The following is a 20,586-nucleotide window of genomic DNA, read 5'->3' on the forward strand; positions in this document are numbered from 1 at the left end:
ACAGTACAGCTATGGTTACTTCCCATGCGAGCCATGCGAGCCATGTCCCCCATGCAACCATCGAGCTGGCGCCAGGCTGGGTAGTGTGACCTTCGGTCGTGCAACCCCACCATGGCCTGGTTCTCTTAGTTGGGAAATGATGGCCAGTAAACCTTGCCTATCCCGAATCCTACTCGCCAGTCCCGTATCGCGGTGCTCTGGCTCTTCTGGGAGCTGGAACCCTTGCTGCAGGTTTGGCGTAAATGGAGGAACTTTGGAGGGTCGGATCTGTGAATGGCTTATATATGACCCTGTTGCATTCCCATGTTCTGATCCCTTGCCTCGTCAAGTGCCTCGCCCCCAACTTTGACCAATCCACCGGTCTCACGCTCTTCTCTTACAGAGATAGCTTTCTTCATCATCTTGTCTTGCCGGGGCCCTTGTGTTGCCCCTGGCTCCCTAGTGACACTCACCTGCTCACCTTAACACTGCGAACCAACCCTTAGGACATCTCGTCACCATGTATGAAGCCAGCAATGTCTATTTTATTTGCGGCTTTGCCGCCATTGGTAAGTCACAAACCAGCCCATGAAGCACAAGATCTGTGCCACAGGCTTCACAATGATACATCCATACCGTGCACCTCTCTTCCGTCGAAAATCACAAACTCACATCCCTGGTACTCGGTAGGCGGTGGTCTCTTCGGTTTCGACATCAGCTCCATGTCGGGCGTCCTCGGCACCCAAGCATACAAGCGCTACTTCAACAACCCGGTCTCGTATGCTCAGGGCGGTATCACGGCTTCGATGCCGGCGGGCAGTCTAGTCGGCTCGCTGGCGTCGTCCTTCATCGCCGACAAGTACTCGCGTAAAGTCGCATTGCAGTTCTCGTGCGTGCTCTGGATCATCGGCTCCATCCTCATGACCGCAGCCCAGAACGTCGCCATGCTCTGTGTGGGAAGAGTCATTTGCGGGCTGTGCGTCGGTATTGCCTCGTCGATTGTGCCCGTCTACCAGTCCGAGATCGCGCCCAAGGAGATTCGAGGAAGAGTGGTTTCTCTGCAGCAGTGGGCCATCACATGGGGAATTCTGATGTATGTGCCACATCCCCATTTCCCCTTTTTAAGCCAAGCCCGAGGGTGTTCGTACACGAACTAACCTCTCCCTTGCCTACAGCCAGTACTTTATTCAATTCGGTGCTGCCGAGGGCACTGGCGGTGGGTCCAAAGACCCTAACCAGCCGACTGCTGCTTTCCGCATTCCGTGGGGTGTCCAGATGGTTCCCGCCTTCATCCTCTTGGTCGGCTTATTCTTCTTCCCCTACAGCCCTCGCTGGCTTGCTTCCAAGGACCGTATGGACGAAGCCCTCCGGGTGCTCGCGCGCCTCCACGGTAAAGGCGATATCAACCACCCCAAGGTCCTCGCTCAGTACCAGGAAATCGAGGAAGCGTTACAGCTCGAGAGGGAGCAGGCCACGTCGTCCTTCCGCGACCTTGTTGCTCCGAGGATGTACAAGCGTGTGCTCCTGGGTATGAGCATCCAGATGTGAGTCCAAACAATGATAACTTCTTCCTCGGAAGTGGATACTAAAATCAAATTTCAACAGGTGGTCTCAGCTCTGTGGAATGAACATCATGATGTAAGCCAACTGCCCTGTCACCTCACAAGTCTCAGTCACTGACCGTTGCAGGTACTACATTGTTTACATTATGGAGGGCGCCCAGATTGCCTCCCCGCTTGCCACCGCATCCATCCAGTACGTGATCAACGTCGTGTTGACACTACCCGCCATCGTCTTCCTCGACAAATGGGGCCGTCGTCCCTCTCTCATCCTCGGCTCCTTCGGCATGATGACCTGGCTCTTCATCTCCGGTGCGTTTTCAACCCACTCCCACCACCTCCCCCCCCCCTCCCCCTCCCCACCCTCCATCCTTGCCACTAACCCATCCCCTCCCAGGCGCCCTCCAACAATACTACGGCCAGCCCAACACAGGCGAAACCTGGACCCCCCAAAACAGCGACATCACCTGGATCGTGCACGACAACCGACCCGTCTCCTCCGCCATCGTCTCCTGCTCCTACCTCTTCGTGGCGACCTTCGCCACCACCTGGGGTCCCGTCTCGTGGACCTACCCGGCCGAGATCTTCCCCAGCAAGATCCGCGCCAAGGCCGTGTCGCTGTCGACGGCGACCAACTGGTTCTGGAACATGGTGCTGGCCTTTGGCGTCCCGCCCCTGCTGTGGAATATCTCGTACAAGATGTACTACATTTTTGGGGCGTTCAATGCGGCCGCCTTTGTGCACATGACGTTGATGGCGCCGGAGACGAAGGGGTTTACGCTGGAGGAGATGGATGAGGTGTTTAACTCGGGCTTGCCGGCGTGGAAGCGGTATAAGAAGGCGAGCAGGTTGGAGGAGTTGGAGAGGGAGATTGAGGCGGGTAATTTGAAGGTATGTGGTGATTGATGATTATGTTGTTTTGCTGGTGTGCTGTGCGCTAACATTTGATGCAGGTTGCTGTTCCCGTCGGTGGTCAGACTACGGCTGCGAGTACTGCTCAGCAGGCGACTGAGTCTGAGAAGAAGGCGGAGCCGACGACCGCTACGGCTTAGGTGGTCCTGGAGTTGGAGGACTCGGTGAGATTGTTGCAGTAGATAGTCTGCGACTTACTTGGAGGAGAGGAGGCTTTGTCAGAGGCAGGTGCCTCAACGAGTCAACCGTTGGACGGCAACTAGCTGTAGTTAATAGTGACATCCTACCTGCACAACACTTCGGTTGGGGTGTCGTTCACAACTCAGGGATATGTGGGATAATTGCCTCGATGATTCCCGGACAACGTCCACGCAACATCTGACCTCAATATGCAACTGAATATCCAGGAATCGTGCAATGTATATAGCTCTAGCGTATGTACCTGATAAAGAGAACTTCCATAGAAAACATCACCGTAAGTCAAACAAAGTCATGCTCAAAACCGAATAACCGAACAGTAGAACGTTGATGATGAATTGATCGGAAACACACAAAAAGAAATCCCAGGCACACGAGAACTTGAGAAAAGAAGCCGAAACCAACTTGAAGATAGGAGACAAAACTCAAAACAGAGAAAGCCAGAACACCACAACCACACATCTACATGTACCCCTCACCAACTCGACGCACCAAGAGACTCCGGCACCAGCTTGCTCTTCGCACACACCGTCTTCGCCAGCGTCTGAATCGACCCACTCGACAACAACTCCAGCACCTGCAAATTCGCCTCAAACTCACGCGTGATAAAATTCCGAATCTCAATCGCCACGAGCGAGTCCAGCGGATAATGCGACAGCGAGCGCGTAACATCCAAATCCTCCTTATCCATCATCAGCACCGTGGCAATCCGATCCACCAAGCCCCGGCAGACCGCATCCTCGGCCTCGGCGCGCGTCTTGGCCGCGCGCAGCGCCGCGTTGAACGACACCACGGCGGCGTTGAGCGAGGCGTCCGCGGCGGCGGCCTCGTCGGCCGCGAGCCGCATCGCCTTGAACTTGGCGTCGTCGGTCCAGAACGGCCGCATGCTGGCCGTGATGCGCATGCCCGTGATGGTGTGGCTGTTGCAGGTCGACGCCAGCGTGCCGTCGATGGCGGCGTTGAGGAGGGCCAGCACCTCGCTCTCGCAGATGCTGTCGCTGCCGAGGTTGCGCGCGACTTCGGCGGCTTTTTCGAGGTCCTCGGCGAGGTAGCCCGAGTCGGAGACGGCGGTGAGGTCGAGGGAGGAGGCGGGTAGGCCTTGTGCCAGACGGTGCTGGACGAGCGCGTTGAGGAAGCAATTGGCTGCGCTGTAGGCGGCCTGGCCGCGGTTGCCGACGGCGCCGGCGGCGGAGGAGATGGCGACGAAGAAATCGAGCGGGTGGCTTGCTAGGGCGTGGTGAAAGTTCCACCCGCCCTGCACCTTGCCTTCGATGACCTGGTTGTATTCTTCCCATGTCATCTTCTCGAACAGCACGTCCTACGTTTCGGTTAGCGTTGCCCCGTAAGTTTCTGCAATATAGGGAGCTGATTCATACCCTGAGCACCATCGTGCCGTGCACCACGCCACGGATGGGAGGCAGGCCTTCCAGCCCAGACGCGATGAGTTCCTCCACTTCGGCCTTGTTAACCACGTTGCAGGGGCGGACGACAATGTTGGCTCCAGCAGCTCCAAGCTCGTCGACGAGCTCCTTTACACGGCCCGTCACAGAACCGCTTCTGGACACCAAAACTATGGTTCTGGCACCCTTGGCCACCATCCAGCGCGCCATGCTTCGGCCAAGGCCTCCAGTCCCGCCAACAAGAATGTAAGTCGCGTCGGGGCGGAGAAGAGGCTTTATTTTCTTCGAATTTGCTGCCTGTGGTTCGAGTATCAGTAAGTTGTTTGAGAAAACGTCAAATGTGGTCTAAATAGACATACCTTGACAACATCGGTCGCTCTGGGCACAACGACAAGCTTCCCCGTCATGTTTCCAGTCTGCTGTGCCTTCAACGCGGATTCAACATCCGAGATCGAGAACTGCATGACAGGAGTCACAGGACGGATCTTCCCATACTTCAATATCTGGGCGACATCCGCAAGAAGGCGCTTGACTACCTTTGGCCTCTCAGCAATCAACGTGAACATGTCCAGGGACATAAAGCTGGCGTTGCTGTCCATGCTGTCGAAATCCAAACGAGCTTTCGAGCCGCTTTCTCGCTTGCCAATCTCAATGAAGCGGCCGAATTTGTTGAGGCACTTCCAAGACTCACGGAGCCCATCGCCGGTGAGGGAGTTGAGGATGACATCTATGCCCTGGCCATCTGTAGCGTGGCGGATCGCGTCGCCAAAGGAGCCGTTGCGGCTGTAGAAGATATGATCCTCTTGTAGCCCGTACTCTTTCAACAACAGCGTCTTCTTCTTGGCGTTTCCGACAGTAGCAAACACCTCGGCACCAATCATCTGTGCGACGCAAATGGCGGCTTGGCCAACGGCGCCGGCGGCGGAGTGGATAAGAACCGTTTCCCCTTCGCCGAGGCGGCCAAGCTCAACCAGGCTGTAGTACGCCGTGGCGTATGCGAGGGGCAGACTGGCGGCGGCTTCTAAGGAAAGATATCTGGGGATCTTGAAGGCGAACGATGCCTTTGCCCTGGCCCGCGTAGCAAACGCACCTTGGGTAAATGCCGCTACCCGGTCGCCAGCTTGGAAGCCAGTCACTTTGGCCCCGACTGCTGAGACAATTCCGCTTGCCTCGAGGCCGCTGCTAGCGAGAGGTATCAAGCCCTTAGCGGCCATACCATCCTTGAAATTGAGCCCAATGGCCTTGACCTCGATTTCGATCTCATCGTTCTCCAGTGGTTGCTCAATAGACGAATCGTCGACGAAGTGAATAGTATCCAAGGCGCCCGGTGTTGACATCTCCATCTTCAACGCTCGGTTGTCGTCTCCAAATTGGGTCGACTCGAGAACGGAAGGGTTGGTCTGGTTGTGTACGTATGTGTTCATGTCTGGATCAAGAACGATCCGTGGGGTGAAAAAGTTCCCGGCCTTCTCCCTGAACTCCAGTTCGCCAGTGGCTGATGAACTCGGGCCAAACACGAAGTTGAACACACGCAGGATAGCGTCAACGGCATCAGGCTCAGACGACTTCGACTCGCCGTTAAGATCAAGAGTCGCGAACTTCATGGCAGTCTCTGACCGTATGGTTCTGCTCAAGCCAGTGACCATGTTGGCATCCGGGTTTGTGGACTTGTCGTAAGCTCCGCGGACGACCCACAACACGCCCTCAACAGATGTCAAAAGTCTTTGTAGGCTCTCAAACTGAGGTGGCGTGAGTGTTGCGAGGAACGGTTGATGTAACTCGTTCAAGAAAACACAGATCTTTCCCGCGGTGTCCACGGTATCCAGCGTGCCAAAGTCAGGAAGTCTTCCTGTGGCTTGTTCCAAGGCGCTAGCCACACAAATCGCCACGATGCTCTGAGAGCTGGAGCCGTCGTGGATAATCACGATTTCAGTGTCGCCAGAGAAGGGTGGGTTCTCATCCTTGGACTGGAGGATTGGGTCCCATTCCAATTTGTAACACAGGTCTCTGGGAGCGTTGATGTCGGTTTCCGTCTCGCCATCTAGGACCGGAGAAATCGTAAGCCCATCAATGGAGATAATTGCCTGAAGGTTGTCCTCGCCCGCCACCGCAGCCATGCTGACTTTTGTTGGCTTTGGGGCGCCTGTGGGTATCTCCCCTTCGCAGACGGCGCGCACAGCGCTGCCAGGCGCTTTGGTGAAATGCCCAACGTTGAATGAGACTGTCATTCGATCTACCGAAGACGGTAGGTAGATAGTGTTGATGGCTCGGCGACCGGCGCCCACGATGGGCCAATACATCTCGATGAGTGATTCCAAGAATGCAGGCTGGATCACCGCATCGGTCAGGTAACCATTCGGCATCTCCTTTGCGACATCTGGGACGACAATATCCCCCACGGCATGAGTGTCGGATGCGCAGCAGTTGGTGACGCCCTGGAAAAGGGATCCATATGCCACACCCAGCTCGGCTAGGCTGTCGTACATGGCATTCGGGCTAAGTGAGGAGGCTTCCGGCCGTCCCGTTCCAGAAAGTGCAGACTTGAGGCGAGACTTGGTATCACAGGCTTGTCTTGCGCCGTCCACATCGTTCTCGTCCGCCTCCAGGGCGGCGATGAGACCGATGCAGTGTTCTGTCCAGCCCTGATCAGATGACCATGAGCAGATTCGGAACTCATCCCATGTGTCTGAGGTTGGTTCTTGACGGGGCCTCAGGATAATGGTCATCTCGGTGTCCTTGTCTGGAATAACCAGGGGCTTGGTGATGGAAACCCCCTTCAGCTCAAACCTGTCAAGCGAAGTGGTTTTCGTAGCCGCTCTTTGAGCTGCAGCCTCGAGTGCCATCGCAATGAATCCGGCCATAGGGAAGATGGTCAAGGACTGGATTTTGTGGTGTTGTAACCACGGGAGATCATCGAGGCGGACGATGTTGCGCCAGGTGGGCTCCAAGTCGTTGGAGTAGTTGGCCAGGGTGCCTAGGATGTCATTTCTACCCCCTGAGGCATGTTTGTGCATTTTCGTCATCCGAGACTCCTGCCAGTACTTGGATGAATAATTCCACGGGTACCGAGGCAAGTCGGTCAGCAGCACAGGCGCCTTCGTTGGGGTGGGGAAGTTGATTGCGCCAAAGTCAAGGTTTGCCCCCTTAGCGAACAAGCTTGCCGCGAGCTCCAACGCCGTCTCTACGGCATCCCGTTTTCTAATGAGGGCGGAGGCGTAAGGGATCTTCACGGCGCTGCCGCCGAGCTCCTTCAGGACCTGCTTGATCGGCCCCTGGAGCCCCGAATGGGGTCCAAGTTCTACCAGCATGTTGACGCCGTGCTTGTGCTCGCCGGCTGGCTCGAGCATGCTCTGGAGTGCTTCCGAGAAACGCACGGCGCATGTCAAATTATCAACCCAATAGTTGGACTGCAGTTCGGTGCCGTCGACGAGATGGCCATATAGAGATGAATGGAATCTGATGTCTGTGGGGACGGGAGACCGAGCGTGGGCGAGTGATGCTCGGTATTCCTTAGCTACCAGGTTCATATGGTGCGAGTGGTAAGCGACGTCGACCATAAGGCGCCTGTTGAAGAGTTGCTTTTCCTGGCAGATGGCTTCAAGCTCGGCAATAGCGGGTTCGTCCCCAGAGATGGTGAGACTGGAGGGGCTGTTGTAGCAGGCAATGCGCGCTTCCTTCTCCTTCAAACCGTCGAGAATGGGCTGGAACTCTTCTTTGCTGCCGCCAACAGCCATCATGCGGCCCCGAAGATCCGGGTTTCTTAGCTTTAGAATTGGGATGAGTCTTCCGCGGTGGTATGCAATAGTCATGGCGGTCTCGAAATCGATGATCTCGGCGGCGTACGCTGCTGCAATCTCACCGCTCGAGTGGCCGGCGACAGCCGTTGGGCGGATACTCCAAGACCGCAGGAGGTCGACCAGCGCCAGCTGGATAGCGGTACATGACGGCTGACTGATATGTGCCTCGCTGACTTGACTGTCCTTTGCGCCCTTGTTCAACTCGTCTACGAAGAAGGTCAGCCAATTATCTATGGAAGAGAGCAGAGTCCTTACCTATGAGAGACCACTCCGCGCCGTTTTCGATCAAGCATTGATCGGCTCGGTGAATGCTACTGGAAAAGGTTGGGTACTGTTCATAGAGCTCGCGCCCCATGGCATGCCACTGTGCGCCTTGTCCTGTGAAAATGAAGCCAATTCTTAACGGCTCGATCTCCTTTCCGGGGGTGAACTTCTCGCCGTTGATTGCCTCGATCAGCTCAAAAGAATTGAGAGCGGGAATCGCAACTCTCCACTGCAGAAGGGATCGACGCTGGCCCAAGGTGTAGGCCAAGTTTGCGGGAAGGTCCTTTTGGAAGATCTCGGGACGCTGTTCCAGGTAAACAACAATGTTCTTCGTCGCCTGCGAGAGTGCGGCCTTGTCATTGGCCGTGACCACATAGAGCTTCCGTCCGTGGCTTGGGTCTTCGGGAGTCTCGTTGCCGGCTGTAGGCGAAGGCCTTGGTTTGCGAAACGGCGGGGCTTCGAGGACGACGTGCCCATTCGTCCCACCAAAACCAAAGTTGTTGACGCTGATGTATTTCTTACTCTTGGGCCACGGCCGTTGGGAAACAGGTACTTTGAGGTTCCACTCCTTCCACGGAATCTTTGGGTTTGGTCGCTTGAAGTCGTAGTTGGGCAAGATGAAGCCGCGCTCAAGCATTAAAGCGGCTTTGATGATCCCAGCAATTCCTTTTTAATGTTAGCCAGTGCTTCCGGAAAGCGAGATCTCCGTATTCATACCTGAAGCACCCTCAAGATGGCCGATGTTGGATTTTACAGAACCAATCCACAATGGATCACGTACTGTCCTCTTCAGACCCAACACGTTGCGAATGGCGGTGGCTTCGATCGGATCCCCGACTCTTGTGCCTGTTCCATGCGCCTCGACAAAGCCACATGCATGAGGATCAAGTCCGGCATTTCTGTAGACTTGTCTCATAAGGTCCTCTGTGACACCAAGTTAGCTCAGTTCATATCTTAACACAAAGGGGTGGTAAAGCTAGGTACCTTGGGCCGTCCCGTTAGGCATGGTAATGCCGGGCGTCTTTCCGTCTTGGTTCAACCCAGTTCCAGCAATGACAGCCCGAATGGTATCATTGTCCCTGATCGCTTGGTCCAGTGGCTTCAGCACGAGCATGCCGCAACCTTCGCCACGCCCAAACCCAGTACCCCGATCATCGAAGGCAAAAGAGCGGCCCGTGTCTGAGAGTAACCTGAACCGCTTGTTAGCAGCAAGATCAATCGCCGAAACGCCCCCCCCCGCACGCTTCTTACCTGCAAGTGGAAAACGAGACCCAAAACTCGGGCAGCATGTTCAGATGGCAAGCACCGACCAAGGCGCAATTCGTCTCACCAGCTCGTAGACTTTGGCATGCTAGATGTACGGCAACCATGCTAGACGAGCATGCTGTATCTGAAGTGAAGCTTGGCCCTCGCAAATCAAAGAAGTGGGAGATTCGGTTAGACTGCATGGCATATGCACATCCTAGCGGGCCGAATCCGTCAGTGATGTTACTCGACAACCTGGGCGCATACGGGGCCACTTACCGGTCGCCTGATGCATGGGGATGGTATCGGAATCCCGGAACAGGTGTGACTCGTACTCGGGGAAGGAACCGCCGACGAAGACGCCTACATTCTGCCCAACAACATCATGTTTCGGAATCCCGGCGTTTTCAAGCGCCTCAAAGGTGCACTCAAGAAGGAGGCGTTGTTGGGGGTCCATGGATATGGCTTCTTTCTCCGTGAGCCCGAAGAAGGGGGCGTCGAATGCAGCGAGGTCGACGTTGAGAAAGCTGCCACCAATCGGGTTTGCGGCACCGCCCTTGCCCGGGTTCGGGTGGTGGAACCGAGCATTGTCGAACCTTTTCTTGGGTATCTCGGTCCATCCCGACCGGGCACGGGTGCAGAGCTCCCAGAATTCGGCGGGGGTGGCAACATTCCCCGGCATGCGGCAAGCCATGCCCACGATAGCGACGGGCATCGTTTTTGGGGGGTTCGAGGTCCCTTCGGGGACACCGTTGGTGCCATTGGCGAAACCATGGGTTGTTCCATTTGAATATCCGTTTGAGTGTCCATTTGTATACCCATTGGTGTGCCCGTTAGTGTGCCCGTTGGTGTGTCCATTGGTGTGCCCGTTGGTGTGGCCATTGGTGTGTCCATTGGTGTACCCGTTGGCGTACCCGTTAGTGTGACCGTTGGTGTACCCGTTGGTGTAGCCGTTGTCGTGGCTGTTTACTTGGTAATAGCCGTTGACGCTCTCTCCAGAAGGGCTGGCAATGGAGCTAGAGTCCGTGGTGATGGCGGTAGGCGCCATGGCGAAGAGGTTTGCAGGAGCGGGACCGTGGACGGCGTTTGCACGGGTGTTCCAACCACGGCAATGCTTCAACGCCTGGCAGTTATGTGGAACATAGGACAACTGGCAACACTAGAAAGGCTTGCTCATTGACCGGGCCAGAAGTATCTAGGAAAGCCGGGCTAGCACATGTCCTCTTTATGCGAGAGAGATATCCAGAGAAAGACCTGGCCACTTGAACCAACGGAGTGGCCAAACAAGTTGATCGACTCCTCGCTTCGAAAAACATATTGAAGGCTACGCGCAAGCCCTTCATCCGAATAACGTGTCGCTTTGATAGTCACCGGCCCCCCGGTGACGGACTGACAGTCGCATTGTGCTATATGGGGTTGCAACGTCCGATCCGGCAGCACCAACAATAATGCGCGGTAATATGGTCCGTGTTAGACGACACTATCGGCTAACAGTCACGGCTCGGGCGCCTGTTCGCCGCGATGGAGGCATGTGCCTCGAATCTTTCCAGGTTGCCTTCTTTCACCCCACTAAAGGTAAGCCTCAGGATCCCTGACACGGGACAATGGAAGCATATCCTCGGATAGCGGGAGCCACACCCCTCCATATCACTCTGCCAAAATACATTTTTGCGCAGTTGGTGCCCCCAAGGAGGGCGTACAGACAGTCGTAAATTTCCATCTTCCTGGGGAAGCAGCTCGGAGCATGGGGGCCGCCTCCTCGTTCTTTCCCGTATCTTTGCGTGAGGTTCCATGCCCGCACCCACAACGCTAGGGTCCTACGGCTGGGGCCTGGGGGAAAACAGCGACGATCGGCCACTCACGAACAGTCAAATTAGGGAAGAAAAACGACAATCCGGGGTCGACTATTTGGTACACCTGTGAGCTTGAGATTTTCCGAACCACTGGGTTCCGAGGAGCCTCATCACGCAGCCAGGCATACCAGACCAGCTGCTGGTGGATTGGGTCTGACAGTGAGCTGGGGCGGATAGATCGACCGCGGCTAATGTCGTCGATAGTGGTTCGTTGTCGTGAAAGAAGGTCAGTCGATGGCGGCGAGGGAGGAAAGAAAGTATGTCAATGTAGCAATCGATCGGCGCTTGCCGAGAAAGAGGGAAGTGGCAGTGGCATCACAACAAGTACCGATAATTGGGAAAGAACGGTTGACGTTCAGCGGCGCGCCTTATCGATAACTACCAGCCAATGAGCGTGTTTCTCACCCCCTTGCAAAGAGGTGCAGGGGAGCTATCGGTACTTGGGTCGGGTGCTGATCCCCACTGCTAGCGCCGGTACCCGCCCTGAGCCGCCCTGAGCTGTGTGTGGAAGCTGTGTGGGGAAGGAGACGCATGACGACGGCAAAAGTCCCGATTAATCTAACTCAATCCTCCATGTCGATACTTGGAGCTTCCTATGGAGCTATGCTATAAAGTTTTTTGTGGTGAGCAAGTAAACACCCCCCCGGTCGGGCCAGGAGCTCTTATCAATTGCAAGCCGTCTAATTCTTGACCCATCGCGCAAGCACCGGAAACATGGGCATCTCTACTAATCAAAAGATGATGGAAGGCACGACGGGCCTACCACGCCTCCATATCAATCAAGCTTTTCACCGGGCCCTCTTTTGATAGATCTTCGGAAGGTACGTATGAATAATGCCCGCACACTTTACGGTTTATCCCCGAGGCTCAGGGTCCCTCGGGGAGATCAGGTTCTCCACCCCCACTTTCCGCTGTCTACCTAATTTCCTACCTAAAGGCAACAGGCCAACAGCTCAACCCAGTTGGTCCATCCTATGGGATCATGGGCACATGTCACACATGCCGACATACGTAGCCGTCCAACAAGGATACCGCCCCCGATCCGGCACGGCTGATCAAGTCGGATCAGCATGAAATGCCCTTAAACAAAAGAATAAAATATTAGGTGCATGTACGTGCAATTATCATATATCTCAGACGGGAAAGCCGATCAGCCAAACTTTATAGCATCAGCCAACTTCCCATTTCAGCATGTCATTTCGGGTCAAGGCCGAAGAGGCTGCCATCATCACTTTGTACTTCGGAGCTTCATCCCGAACCCGATCCAAGGCTCTCCTGTCACATGCTTGCGCGTCCAAAAGTTTCGTCTACCATTGATTGGTATGTAGGTTTGCTTCCAGAAGGACGTTTAATCTAGCCGTGTCTTGGTATTTCGCCTCAACCTGGTCTCGTGGTAACTTTTCGCCTGCTTCCAAGTTTCGAGTTGAATATGTGCAATTTTACCCTTACCCAAGTGCCCGTTTCTGTCCGCTACCACAACATTCCGGGTTATTGTCTCCGGCTCAACGGAGTGATGAGTGACGCATTCCCGAGTTTAGGTTGCATGGTGGTGAAATCCAATTGCCGAGCTCGAGTACCAAGTGGCAACCGGGAAGACCACACTCAATGCCTTCGGATCTGGGAACTACCACTTAGAGCCACACAGTTCCTCCTCCAGATCGTCACCTTTTTTACATTCTTGAATGCAAGCGCAAACTGAGCCAAGGACACACTTCCCGATATTCATTGCCCCGAAACCCCTCTTCTCCTGTCCACCAACATGAAGATACTGTGCCTTCCTGGCGCCTATGGCAGCTCTGATGTCAGTAGCATAACCACCTAGGTATTCGACCTTCGCAATGATGCCGTTAGCTAACAACCACACAGAAGTTTCAGGTTCAGTTGGGTGAGTCCCACCCATCTACAATCGCCAGTTCTCCCTCCTCCTTGGTCACTAACCGCTATGTGAAGCACCTTTCGTCAAGGAACTAACCGAAGACGGGACGGCAACGTTCCACTTCATCCACGGGCCGTGCAAAGCTGTTCCCCCCGAGGGATTTGAAGATTACTTCGGCAACCCGCCGTACTTCCGTTTTATCGAGCCAGACAAGGACGTGGAGAAGACGGACGAAGATGATATCTTGATGAGGATCCGGGATTTCCCCGACTGCGAGACACCTGAGGACACTATGCGCGAGCTGACGCGGGACGGTATTGCGACGACACACCGCAGCACTGACAACGCGCTGAAGTACCTGCTCAAGATTATGCACGAGCAGGGCCCCTTTGACGCCATCATCGGGTACTCGGAAGGTGCAACAGTGGCTGCCACCCTCCTGCTTCATGAGCAGCGAAGGTTCAAGAAGAAGAATATCCCGCCAATGTTCAAGTACGCCATCTTCTTTGCGGGGTGGCCACCAATGGACCCGGACCGCCATAGCATGATTCTAAGCGACGAGTCGGACGCCATGATCGATATCCCAACATGCCACATCAGTAAGTGCCATCACGCCCCTAGAATGTATCACAAAGCCGGCAGGGTATGTTAACAAGGATTTAGTTGGTTCTCTTGACCCCTATGTCCATGGGTCCATGGCCCTTTTCAACGTCTGCGACCCAGACACTGCCTACATGTTTGATCACGCAAAAGGTCACACCTTACCCCGGGATAAAGATACCGTGAGGGAACTCGGGGATGTTGTCCGGGAAGCAATCCAAACGTACGGAATCGGTATCCGCTGACCCGATGCTACGTTTATTTCCTTGGTCATGTATTCCCGGATTATCAGGTTTCTCGCCCATGTTACTAGGTAGACATTTGATCGTTTCAAGTTCCCAGATACAGTCACACGTCATCATTCTAGCCGATACCAACTTGAAGTTGCCGCCGCTTGCCATCCCTCTTGAAAAAGTCTAATGGTTGAAACGTTGAATTGCGGCCCGGGACGGTCCTAGATCGAAGATATTACCGAAGTCACGAAGCATGTCGGTTACACTTCTAGTTGGAGTCTGGAACGTTACCTTGGCTCCAACGGCCCGGATTCAACAGCATATTCATGAAACTTACTGCTACTTTCGTCATTAGGCGTTCTGTCTTGGTCTAGAAGAACGGGTTCACTCTAATATTCTGCAGCGCGGACGGCAAATCCGGGATACTGTTGATGATGCCACCGCTTCCCATGAGATAAGCCCACCTACCCGAAGACGCCGGCGGCAATCCACTGCAGTCCGCCTTGATTGCGAGGGCACGATACATAGGTGGGGGGTCGAGATTAAGCCTGGCCGCACCCGTGAGGTTGACGTACCTGCAGACAAGGAGGGTTACGGGCGCGGCAGAGGACCCCTGACACAGGGACCCTCTCAGTCGCGACCATTAGAGGGGGGTAGAAAGATTGCATCACCCCCTCTCCTATCTTTCAGACTCGTCTAGACTTGCGAGCCTTCCAGAGTGCTTCTGCCGTCGCATCAACAGTCTTGAGTTCACGGCTAAATCAGCCCCATAACGGATGTCGTTATGAGACCGCTGGCTATAGAGCCGGGGGAAGGTTTAAGCCACAGGGGGAGTGCCGGTTTATTATCCGAAAGCCGAAACGCAGTCGAAAGCCGGTACCAGGGCAATACCGCCGCATTTATTCTGACACATCTGCTTCCTAATTCAGCCGGATCGACGAATCGCCTTGAGCAGATCTTCCATCTTATACGTTACTTGTCAAGTCATAATTAGGAAATGACATTGTCTTCAGTGACTTTTACCTTCCACCTTCGGGTATTCAGCAGCCTTCATTGTAAGCGTAATGCACCCCAGATGGCCGGGAAGTGGGTGGTCTCGGTGCATGTGGTCTATCTTGACACGGGAAAAGATCACCTTGAACCCCAATGAAGGGAAGATATGCCTCTTACAGCCCCTGCGGGTGACGGACTGCAGTCACAGCACTCGGCCCCATCCAGTGAGTTGGCAAAATCCAAAATTTGCCCCTTGCAAAGGGCGCCAACAACGAGCCGTTGCGGCTCGGATCTGCCCCCGAATAGCGCGTTATCAGCCCGTTCCCGTTCCCCCCAGGCAAGAGATAGCCATAGCTTCATGGGTCTCCTCTTTCTGTTCGCTTTCACCGATTTCGACCCCTGAATCTTACGACCCCCTGCGAATTGGACATTGCCTATCGTGGGTGATGCGCTTGGCAAATCGGTACTCTCCCCCTCGGGTCCCTTGGCACCATACCCCAGGCCAAATTACACTTTGATTGCCGGCATATTGGCCTCGTCATGGAAGCGGAACCGGTAGTGAGTTCCATACGTTCACACTCCCGCCACGACTCCCGCCCAGTCGCTTATTTCTCTGCCAGTCTAGGTAGCGGAGGTAACCTTCGCCCATCAGGGACATCATGTCACGCCGCCCTTTTTCCTCGTGGTTGCGGCTCCGGAGTCTGAAGCCCCGACTGCCGTCGACTGGCGTGCTCAGGAGGTGACTTGAGGACATCCATGCCGGTTACTGTGCTTAGAGGGACGACTTTGTCTCTGCCATTCTCGCTGCTCCCCTCCCATACTCCAGATTCGACACTGCGATAGAAGTTTGCGTAGTACTGGGATCCAACGTTCTACTTTCATCTTGCCCTCAGGCACACATGTGGGCGTTGTAGCGATCCCGAGCCCGTGTTGGCTCCAGCCCGTCTGTCTTGGTTATTTCCAGGCGCTGGTAATCCCTATTCACGGTCCACCTCCAGGGCGACTCTTCCTGGACCCCCTCCGCTCAACGTAGCCCCCATGTCGAACCCTGCTTGGCTCACCAAGTACGTCAACTGTACATCTGGTTTCCACTTCCAACCCAGGCTTGTGAGGGAACATGCTGACCTCATGTAATACAGTGCCTAGTACAACACTCATGGAAAGAGCTGGCTCAAATTCAAAACCCCCCAGGTACTGAAACAATGGCCCAGTCATCTCCCCCGGCCACAGAGGGAAAGGGGTCATCCCTCCCCGGACCTCAGCGCAAAACGGCATTGAGAAATTTTATTGTAAGGTTCCTATTTGTATGATATCATCACTGATCGTATGCACTTACACCAAATAAGCGCATCTTCTCATTCTCGACATGGCTGGACAAGACAATCTTCGTCGTTGCTCTCGTGTCCTCCCTAGGGGTTGGCGCCACTATGCCCGCTATGAACATCATTTTTGGTATGCCCCTTGCAAAGAACAATCATATCGAGTTTTCGGGCCCTACTAAGAATAATGCAGGCCGGATGGTGGGTTCATTCACCGGATACTTCAGCGCGGATCCTTCAACGACTTATGAAATGTTCAACAACGCCATCAATACATGCGCGTAAGTATCATGGCCCTGCCCGAAGCCAAAATCCCCTGACTCAAATTGTCTAGGCTATATCTTGTTGGCCTCTTCGGCATCCGACTCGCCCTTGACTACGTAGCATATGTAAGTGCTGTGGGTTTCACAAACTTTTATTGTTCTAACGGAGTTTTACCATTCAAGATTGGCTTCCGGACGTGTAGCATGAGGATTTCCGCGGCGATCAGACTTGAATACTTGAAGTCACTCTTTTCACAACCTGTCTCTACTCTCGATGTCCTCCCGCCCGGGCAAACGGCCGCCATCATCACGCTCACAGCAAGCACGCTACAGACTGGCATATCCGAGAAGCTCTCAGCTCTGCTTCAGGCAGTATCGACCGTCGTTTCTGCCTTCATTATCGCCATGTGCTACAGCTGGTCACTTGCCTTAATCACCAGCAGTGGTCTAGTCTTAATTATCGCGACCTACGTGACAACCACCCCTCCTCTAGTCAAGCGACTGAACGAGGTACAACACGCGGACATCCAAGCTTCCACCGCCGCGAATGAAGTTTTCAGTTCCGTTAGGATGGTTGCTGCTTGTGGGGCAGAAGAGAAAATGCTGAAAAGATATGCGAAGTGGGTGGATGAATCTCGCCGCCGTGGTCTGAAGATGTCTCCCATCATCGCGATACAGCAAGCTCCAAGTAAGTTCCATGGGCCGAGATACTTTAAGTGGGTGTGCCCAACCGATGCTAACCAACGACAACCCTGTTACAGTTCAGTTTGCCGTGTACAGGTAGGCTTTCCCTTTACCCGTATTAGGGGCCTTGATAAGAAGCTTATTTCTTTTCAAAATTGTCAACTCATGAACTAACAATCCGCAGCACATTCGGTCTCTCGTTTTGGTACTCTCTCAAGATGCATATGGAACTACAAATCAGCAGTGCGGAAACCTTGATCGTGTGAGTTTTGAATACTCTTACCCCTGACTGACCACTTTCTCGGTCCAGACTAACGAGTTTCTTCACAATGGCTAGTGTCCTCATGTCCGTCATGCTCATGACCACCGCCATCAGCGGCATCACAGCTCCTTTGTCCGCCGCCGCACGAGCTGCGGGAGCAGCCACCATATTCTACAGTATCATTGACGCTCCGAAGCCTGACAAGTCTGGCGTTAAGCACCCTGAAGTATCCGCATCGGCCGACATTGTTCTCGATCACGTCAACTTTGCTTACCCCACCAGGCCAGGTCTTAAAGTCCTGGATGAGCTATGCCTTCGCTTTCCTGCTGGTAAGGTGACTGCAATTGTTGGGCCATCCGGTTCTGGAAAGAGCACCATCGTCGGGCTTTTGGAACGGTGGTATGAGATCGAGTCGCCAGACAGCGGCCACAAGGTAGACATACCCCTTTCTTCTTTCTGTCAACCCATCGTCTTGCCTCAACTGACATCGAAAATCAATATCAAAGAGTTTAGCCTGGCGTAGCGGCTCCATAACCATCGGTGGCCGGCCGCTAAGAGAGATCGATCTGAAGTGGTGGAGGAATCAGATTGGCCTTGTTCAACAGGAGCCATGTCTCTTTAACAATACTATCTACGCCAATGTCGCGTTTGGCCTCATAGGTACCGAGTGGGAGAATTCAGATACGGAGACGAAGGAACAACTTGTGAAACAAGCGTGTATTGAGGCCTTCGCAGACGAGTTTATCAACCGCTTGCCTGATGTAAGTCTACCAGCCTACCTTATGGCAACCTTAACCGGTCCTGACATACACCAGGGTTATTCCACCACAGTAGGAGACGCCGGAATAAAACTCAGCGGTGGTCAGCGCCAGCGACTAGCCATCGCGAGAAGCATCGTCAAGCGCCCGAAAATACTAATTCTAGACGAGGCAACAAGCAGCATTGATGTTCGAGGAGAGCAGGTTGTTCAAGCTGCTCTGGATAAGGTGTCGAAAAATAGAACAACGCTCGTCATTGCACACCGCCTAGCTACTATTAGAAAAGCGGACAACATTATCGTCCTTCGGAAGGGCGTAGCGGTACAACAAGGCACCCATGACGATCTCATGGCGCAGACAGGGGGCGCATATTTCGCCTTGGCCACCGCTCAGCAACTCGCGACGGCATCCGACGGGCAAGAGGCTGATATTTTGCCAACTGGGGATGTTGAGGTTACCGAGAAAAAGAGCATGGCAACAATCGCAACCGAAACGACATTGGTTGAGTCAGCCTCTGACACGGGGGACGATTCGGAAGACCAGTCCAAGGCCCGTGGGTTCTGGGGGACCTTCTTTTTGCTCCTTGGCGAGCAAAAACACCGAAGGATGTGGTACACGATACTTCTTCTCAGTGCCATAGGTGGCGGTTGTAAGTCCATTCAATTTTAATGTTGGCCACGTCCAGTCCGATAGGAAACTAACAGAACTTGCTACTCAGCCAGCCAACCCATCCAAGCATACCTGTTCGCAACCGAGCTTACACTCTTCCAGTTCTGGGGAGATTGGCTCCCCGCCACGGCAAATTTCTGGAGCTTGATGTTTGTTATGCTCGCTCTCTTTGTGGCGGCCAGCTACTTTGCCTTGGGATGGTCCTCATCTACCATCGCCTTCGTAAGTACTTGACCCCTGACTCCCTCTTGACTCAACACAAAAGCTGATTCAAACAGCACATTACCCACTACTACCGCGGCGAATACTTCAGCAACATCCTTTCCAAGTCGGTAGCCTTCTTCGATACCGACGCCCACTCCGTCGGCGCTCTCACGGCTCAGCTGGCCACAGATCCGAGCCAACTCCAGGAACTTCTGGGTACAAACATGGCATTTGTCGCCATCTCCATTCTCAACATCGTTGGTTGTTTAGCTATTGCGTTCTATTTTGGCTGGAAACTTACCATCGTAACCCTCTGCTCTTCGATGCCCCTGATTATTGGCGCGGCGTTTTTCAGGATCCGACATGAAAGGCAGTTCGAGAAGATGAACGACGAAGTCTTTGCAGAGAGTGCAAAGTTTGCTACAGAGTCCATCGGGGCATTCAGGACGGTCTCAGCCTTGACGCTTGAGGATACCATCACTCGGCGTTATAAGACGCTCCTCCGAGAACATATAAACAAGGCATTTTGGAAGTCAAGTTGGACAACCCTAGTATTTGCCGCAGCAGACAGTGTTGTGTTGCTTTGCATGGCTTTTGTGCTCTGGTAAGTTTGGAGCTGGCCTTTTATTTTGACCCTCGGTTGACGTTTTGAAGGTACGGGGGCGGTCTCATGTTGAAGGGCGAGTATACCTCGTTTCAGTACATGGTTGTTTACATCGCTGTGATGCAGGTGAGCATCCGCCCCGTTCTTGGTATTCTTTACACAGTCACTGATTCATGGCAGGGTGCTCTCGGCACAGGGAGATGGCTGAGTCATTCGCCGAGTATGTCTCCTCACTCTATTCGTTTGATTCAAGACTGACGGCGGAAACAGACCTTGCAAAGGCCTCCCTTTCGGCAAACCGGATCATAGGCATGAGGGGCACTGATCAGGTTAACGGGAAGCTTATCTCTCTTGATGTTGGAAACATTGGAGAGGATGACATGGGGGTCAAAGTCCAGTTTCAAAACGTGTGGTTCAGATATCCCACTCGAGATGTGCCCATCTTGAATGGTCTCAACTTGACGGTAAGCAAGCCGCACTTTCTGACGACATAGGCCCACTGACAGCCGTATAATAGATCGAGAAAGGGCAATTCGCGGCCATTGTCGGCCCTTCAGGTAAACCAATTACCGTTCTACTAATATCATAATATTGAACTAATGATGGCAAGGATCTGGGAAAACCACCGTCATCTCATTGCTCGAGCGGTGCGTATCAACAGCCCCCAAACATTATGATCTGAAGAACTAAAAGACCGGCGTCAGATTTTACACCGCGAACGCCGGCCGAGTTGCCTACAACGGTTTGGATATTTCTGACCTTGACCTGAGGAGTTGCCGCAAAGACATTTCGCTCGTGTCTCAAGAACCGAATCTGTTCGACGGAACCCTCCGAGAAAACATTCTCTTGGGAGTGGATGAAGAAACAGCAAGTGAAGAACAACTCCAGCAAGCGTGCCGTGACGCAGAGATCCA

General features: G+C 53.9%; 4 protein-coding genes across 4 annotated transcripts; 3 read left to right on the plus strand and 1 right to left on the minus strand.

Moving 5' to 3' along the window:
• Positions 1-183: 183 nt before the first annotated feature.
• On the plus strand, positions 184-2,887 carry F5144DRAFT_585807 (MFS sugar transporter-like protein). The gene is made up of 7 exons (XM_066789718.1): positions 184-548; positions 670-1,072; positions 1,155-1,523; positions 1,585-1,617; positions 1,669-1,850; positions 1,936-2,429; positions 2,492-2,887. The coding sequence occupies exons 1-7, from the start codon at positions 500-502 to the stop codon at positions 2,588-2,590; spliced, it is 1,629 nt and encodes a 542-aa protein (XP_066638786.1). The 5' UTR covers positions 184-499; the 3' UTR covers positions 2,591-2,887.
• Positions 2,871-10,678, minus strand: F5144DRAFT_386223 (uncharacterized protein). The gene is made up of 8 exons (XM_066784672.1): positions 9,634-10,678; positions 9,361-9,571; positions 9,094-9,299; positions 8,827-9,033; positions 8,101-8,775; positions 4,408-8,051; positions 4,025-4,345; positions 2,871-3,966 (listed from the first exon to the last, which is right to left on the minus strand). The coding sequence occupies exons 1-8, from the start codon at positions 10,400-10,402 to the stop codon at positions 3,124-3,126; spliced, it is 6,876 nt and encodes a 2,291-aa protein (XP_066638787.1). The 5' UTR covers positions 10,403-10,678; the 3' UTR covers positions 2,871-3,123.
• Positions 10,679-12,743: 2,065 nt separating this feature from the next.
• F5144DRAFT_541179 (serine hydrolase FSH) lies at positions 12,744-13,983 on the plus strand. Its single transcript, XM_066787161.1, has 4 exons — positions 12,744-13,008; positions 13,074-13,092; positions 13,158-13,682; positions 13,747-13,983. The coding sequence occupies exons 1-4, from the start codon at positions 12,967-12,969 to the stop codon at positions 13,926-13,928; spliced, it is 768 nt and encodes a 255-aa protein (XP_066638788.1). The 5' UTR covers positions 12,744-12,966; the 3' UTR covers positions 13,929-13,983.
• A 2,128-nt stretch (positions 13,984-16,111) lies between these two features.
• On the plus strand, positions 16,112-20,441 carry F5144DRAFT_596273 (uncharacterized protein; the record flags this gene model as incomplete). The annotated part of the gene is made up of 14 exons (XM_066790781.1): positions 16,112-16,198; positions 16,256-16,361; positions 16,422-16,509; positions 16,623-16,626; positions 16,735-17,183; positions 17,360-17,437; positions 17,513-17,870; positions 17,944-18,844; positions 18,914-19,086; positions 19,143-19,672; positions 19,723-19,820; positions 19,853-20,136; positions 20,190-20,229; positions 20,377-20,441. The coding sequence occupies 14 exons, from the start codon at positions 16,112-16,114 to the stop codon at positions 20,439-20,441; spliced, it is 3,261 nt and encodes a 1,086-aa protein (XP_066638789.1).
• Between the last annotated feature and the right edge of the window lie 145 nt (positions 20,442-20,586).

The sequence above is a fragment of the Chaetomium tenue genome (genome assembly GCF_020726465.1).
Source record: "Chaetomium tenue strain MPI-SDFR-AT-0079 chromosome Unknown F5144scaffold_7, whole genome shotgun sequence".
Classification (NCBI taxonomy): Eukaryota; Fungi; Ascomycota; class Sordariomycetes; order Sordariales; family Chaetomiaceae; genus Chaetomium; species Chaetomium tenue.

Bases quoted from the DNA above. Each gene is read 5' to 3' on its own strand.
- F5144DRAFT_585807 (XM_066789718.1), top strand. From the start codon at position 500: ATGTATGAAGCCAGCAATGTCTATTTTATTTGCGGCTTTGCCGCCATT. The intron at 549-669 runs GTAAGTCACAAA...GGTACTCGGTAG, and splicing joins TTGCGGCTTTGCCGCCATTG to GCGGTGGTCTCTTCGGTTTC. The intron at 1,851-1,935 runs GTGCGTTTTCAA...ATCCCCTCCCAG, and splicing joins GACCTGGCTCTTCATCTCCG to GCGCCCTCCAACAATACTAC.
- F5144DRAFT_386223 (XM_066784672.1), bottom strand. From the start codon at position 10,402: ATGGCGCCTACCGCCATCACCACGGACTCTAGCTCCATTGCCAGCCCT. The intron at 9,300-9,360 runs GTAAGAAGCGTG...CAAGCGGTTCAG, and splicing joins GTCTCGTTTTCCACTTGCAG to GTTACTCTCAGACACGGGCC. The intron at 3,967-4,024 runs GTATGAATCAGC...ACCGAAACGTAG, and splicing joins ACGGCACGATGGTGCTCAGG to GACGTGCTGTTCGAGAAGAT.
- F5144DRAFT_541179 (XM_066787161.1), top strand. From the start codon at position 12,967: ATGAAGATACTGTGCCTTCCTGGCGCCTATGGCAGCTCTGAT. The intron at 13,683-13,746 runs GTAAGTGCCATC...ACAAGGATTTAG, and splicing joins TATCCCAACATGCCACATCA to TTGGTTCTCTTGACCCCTAT.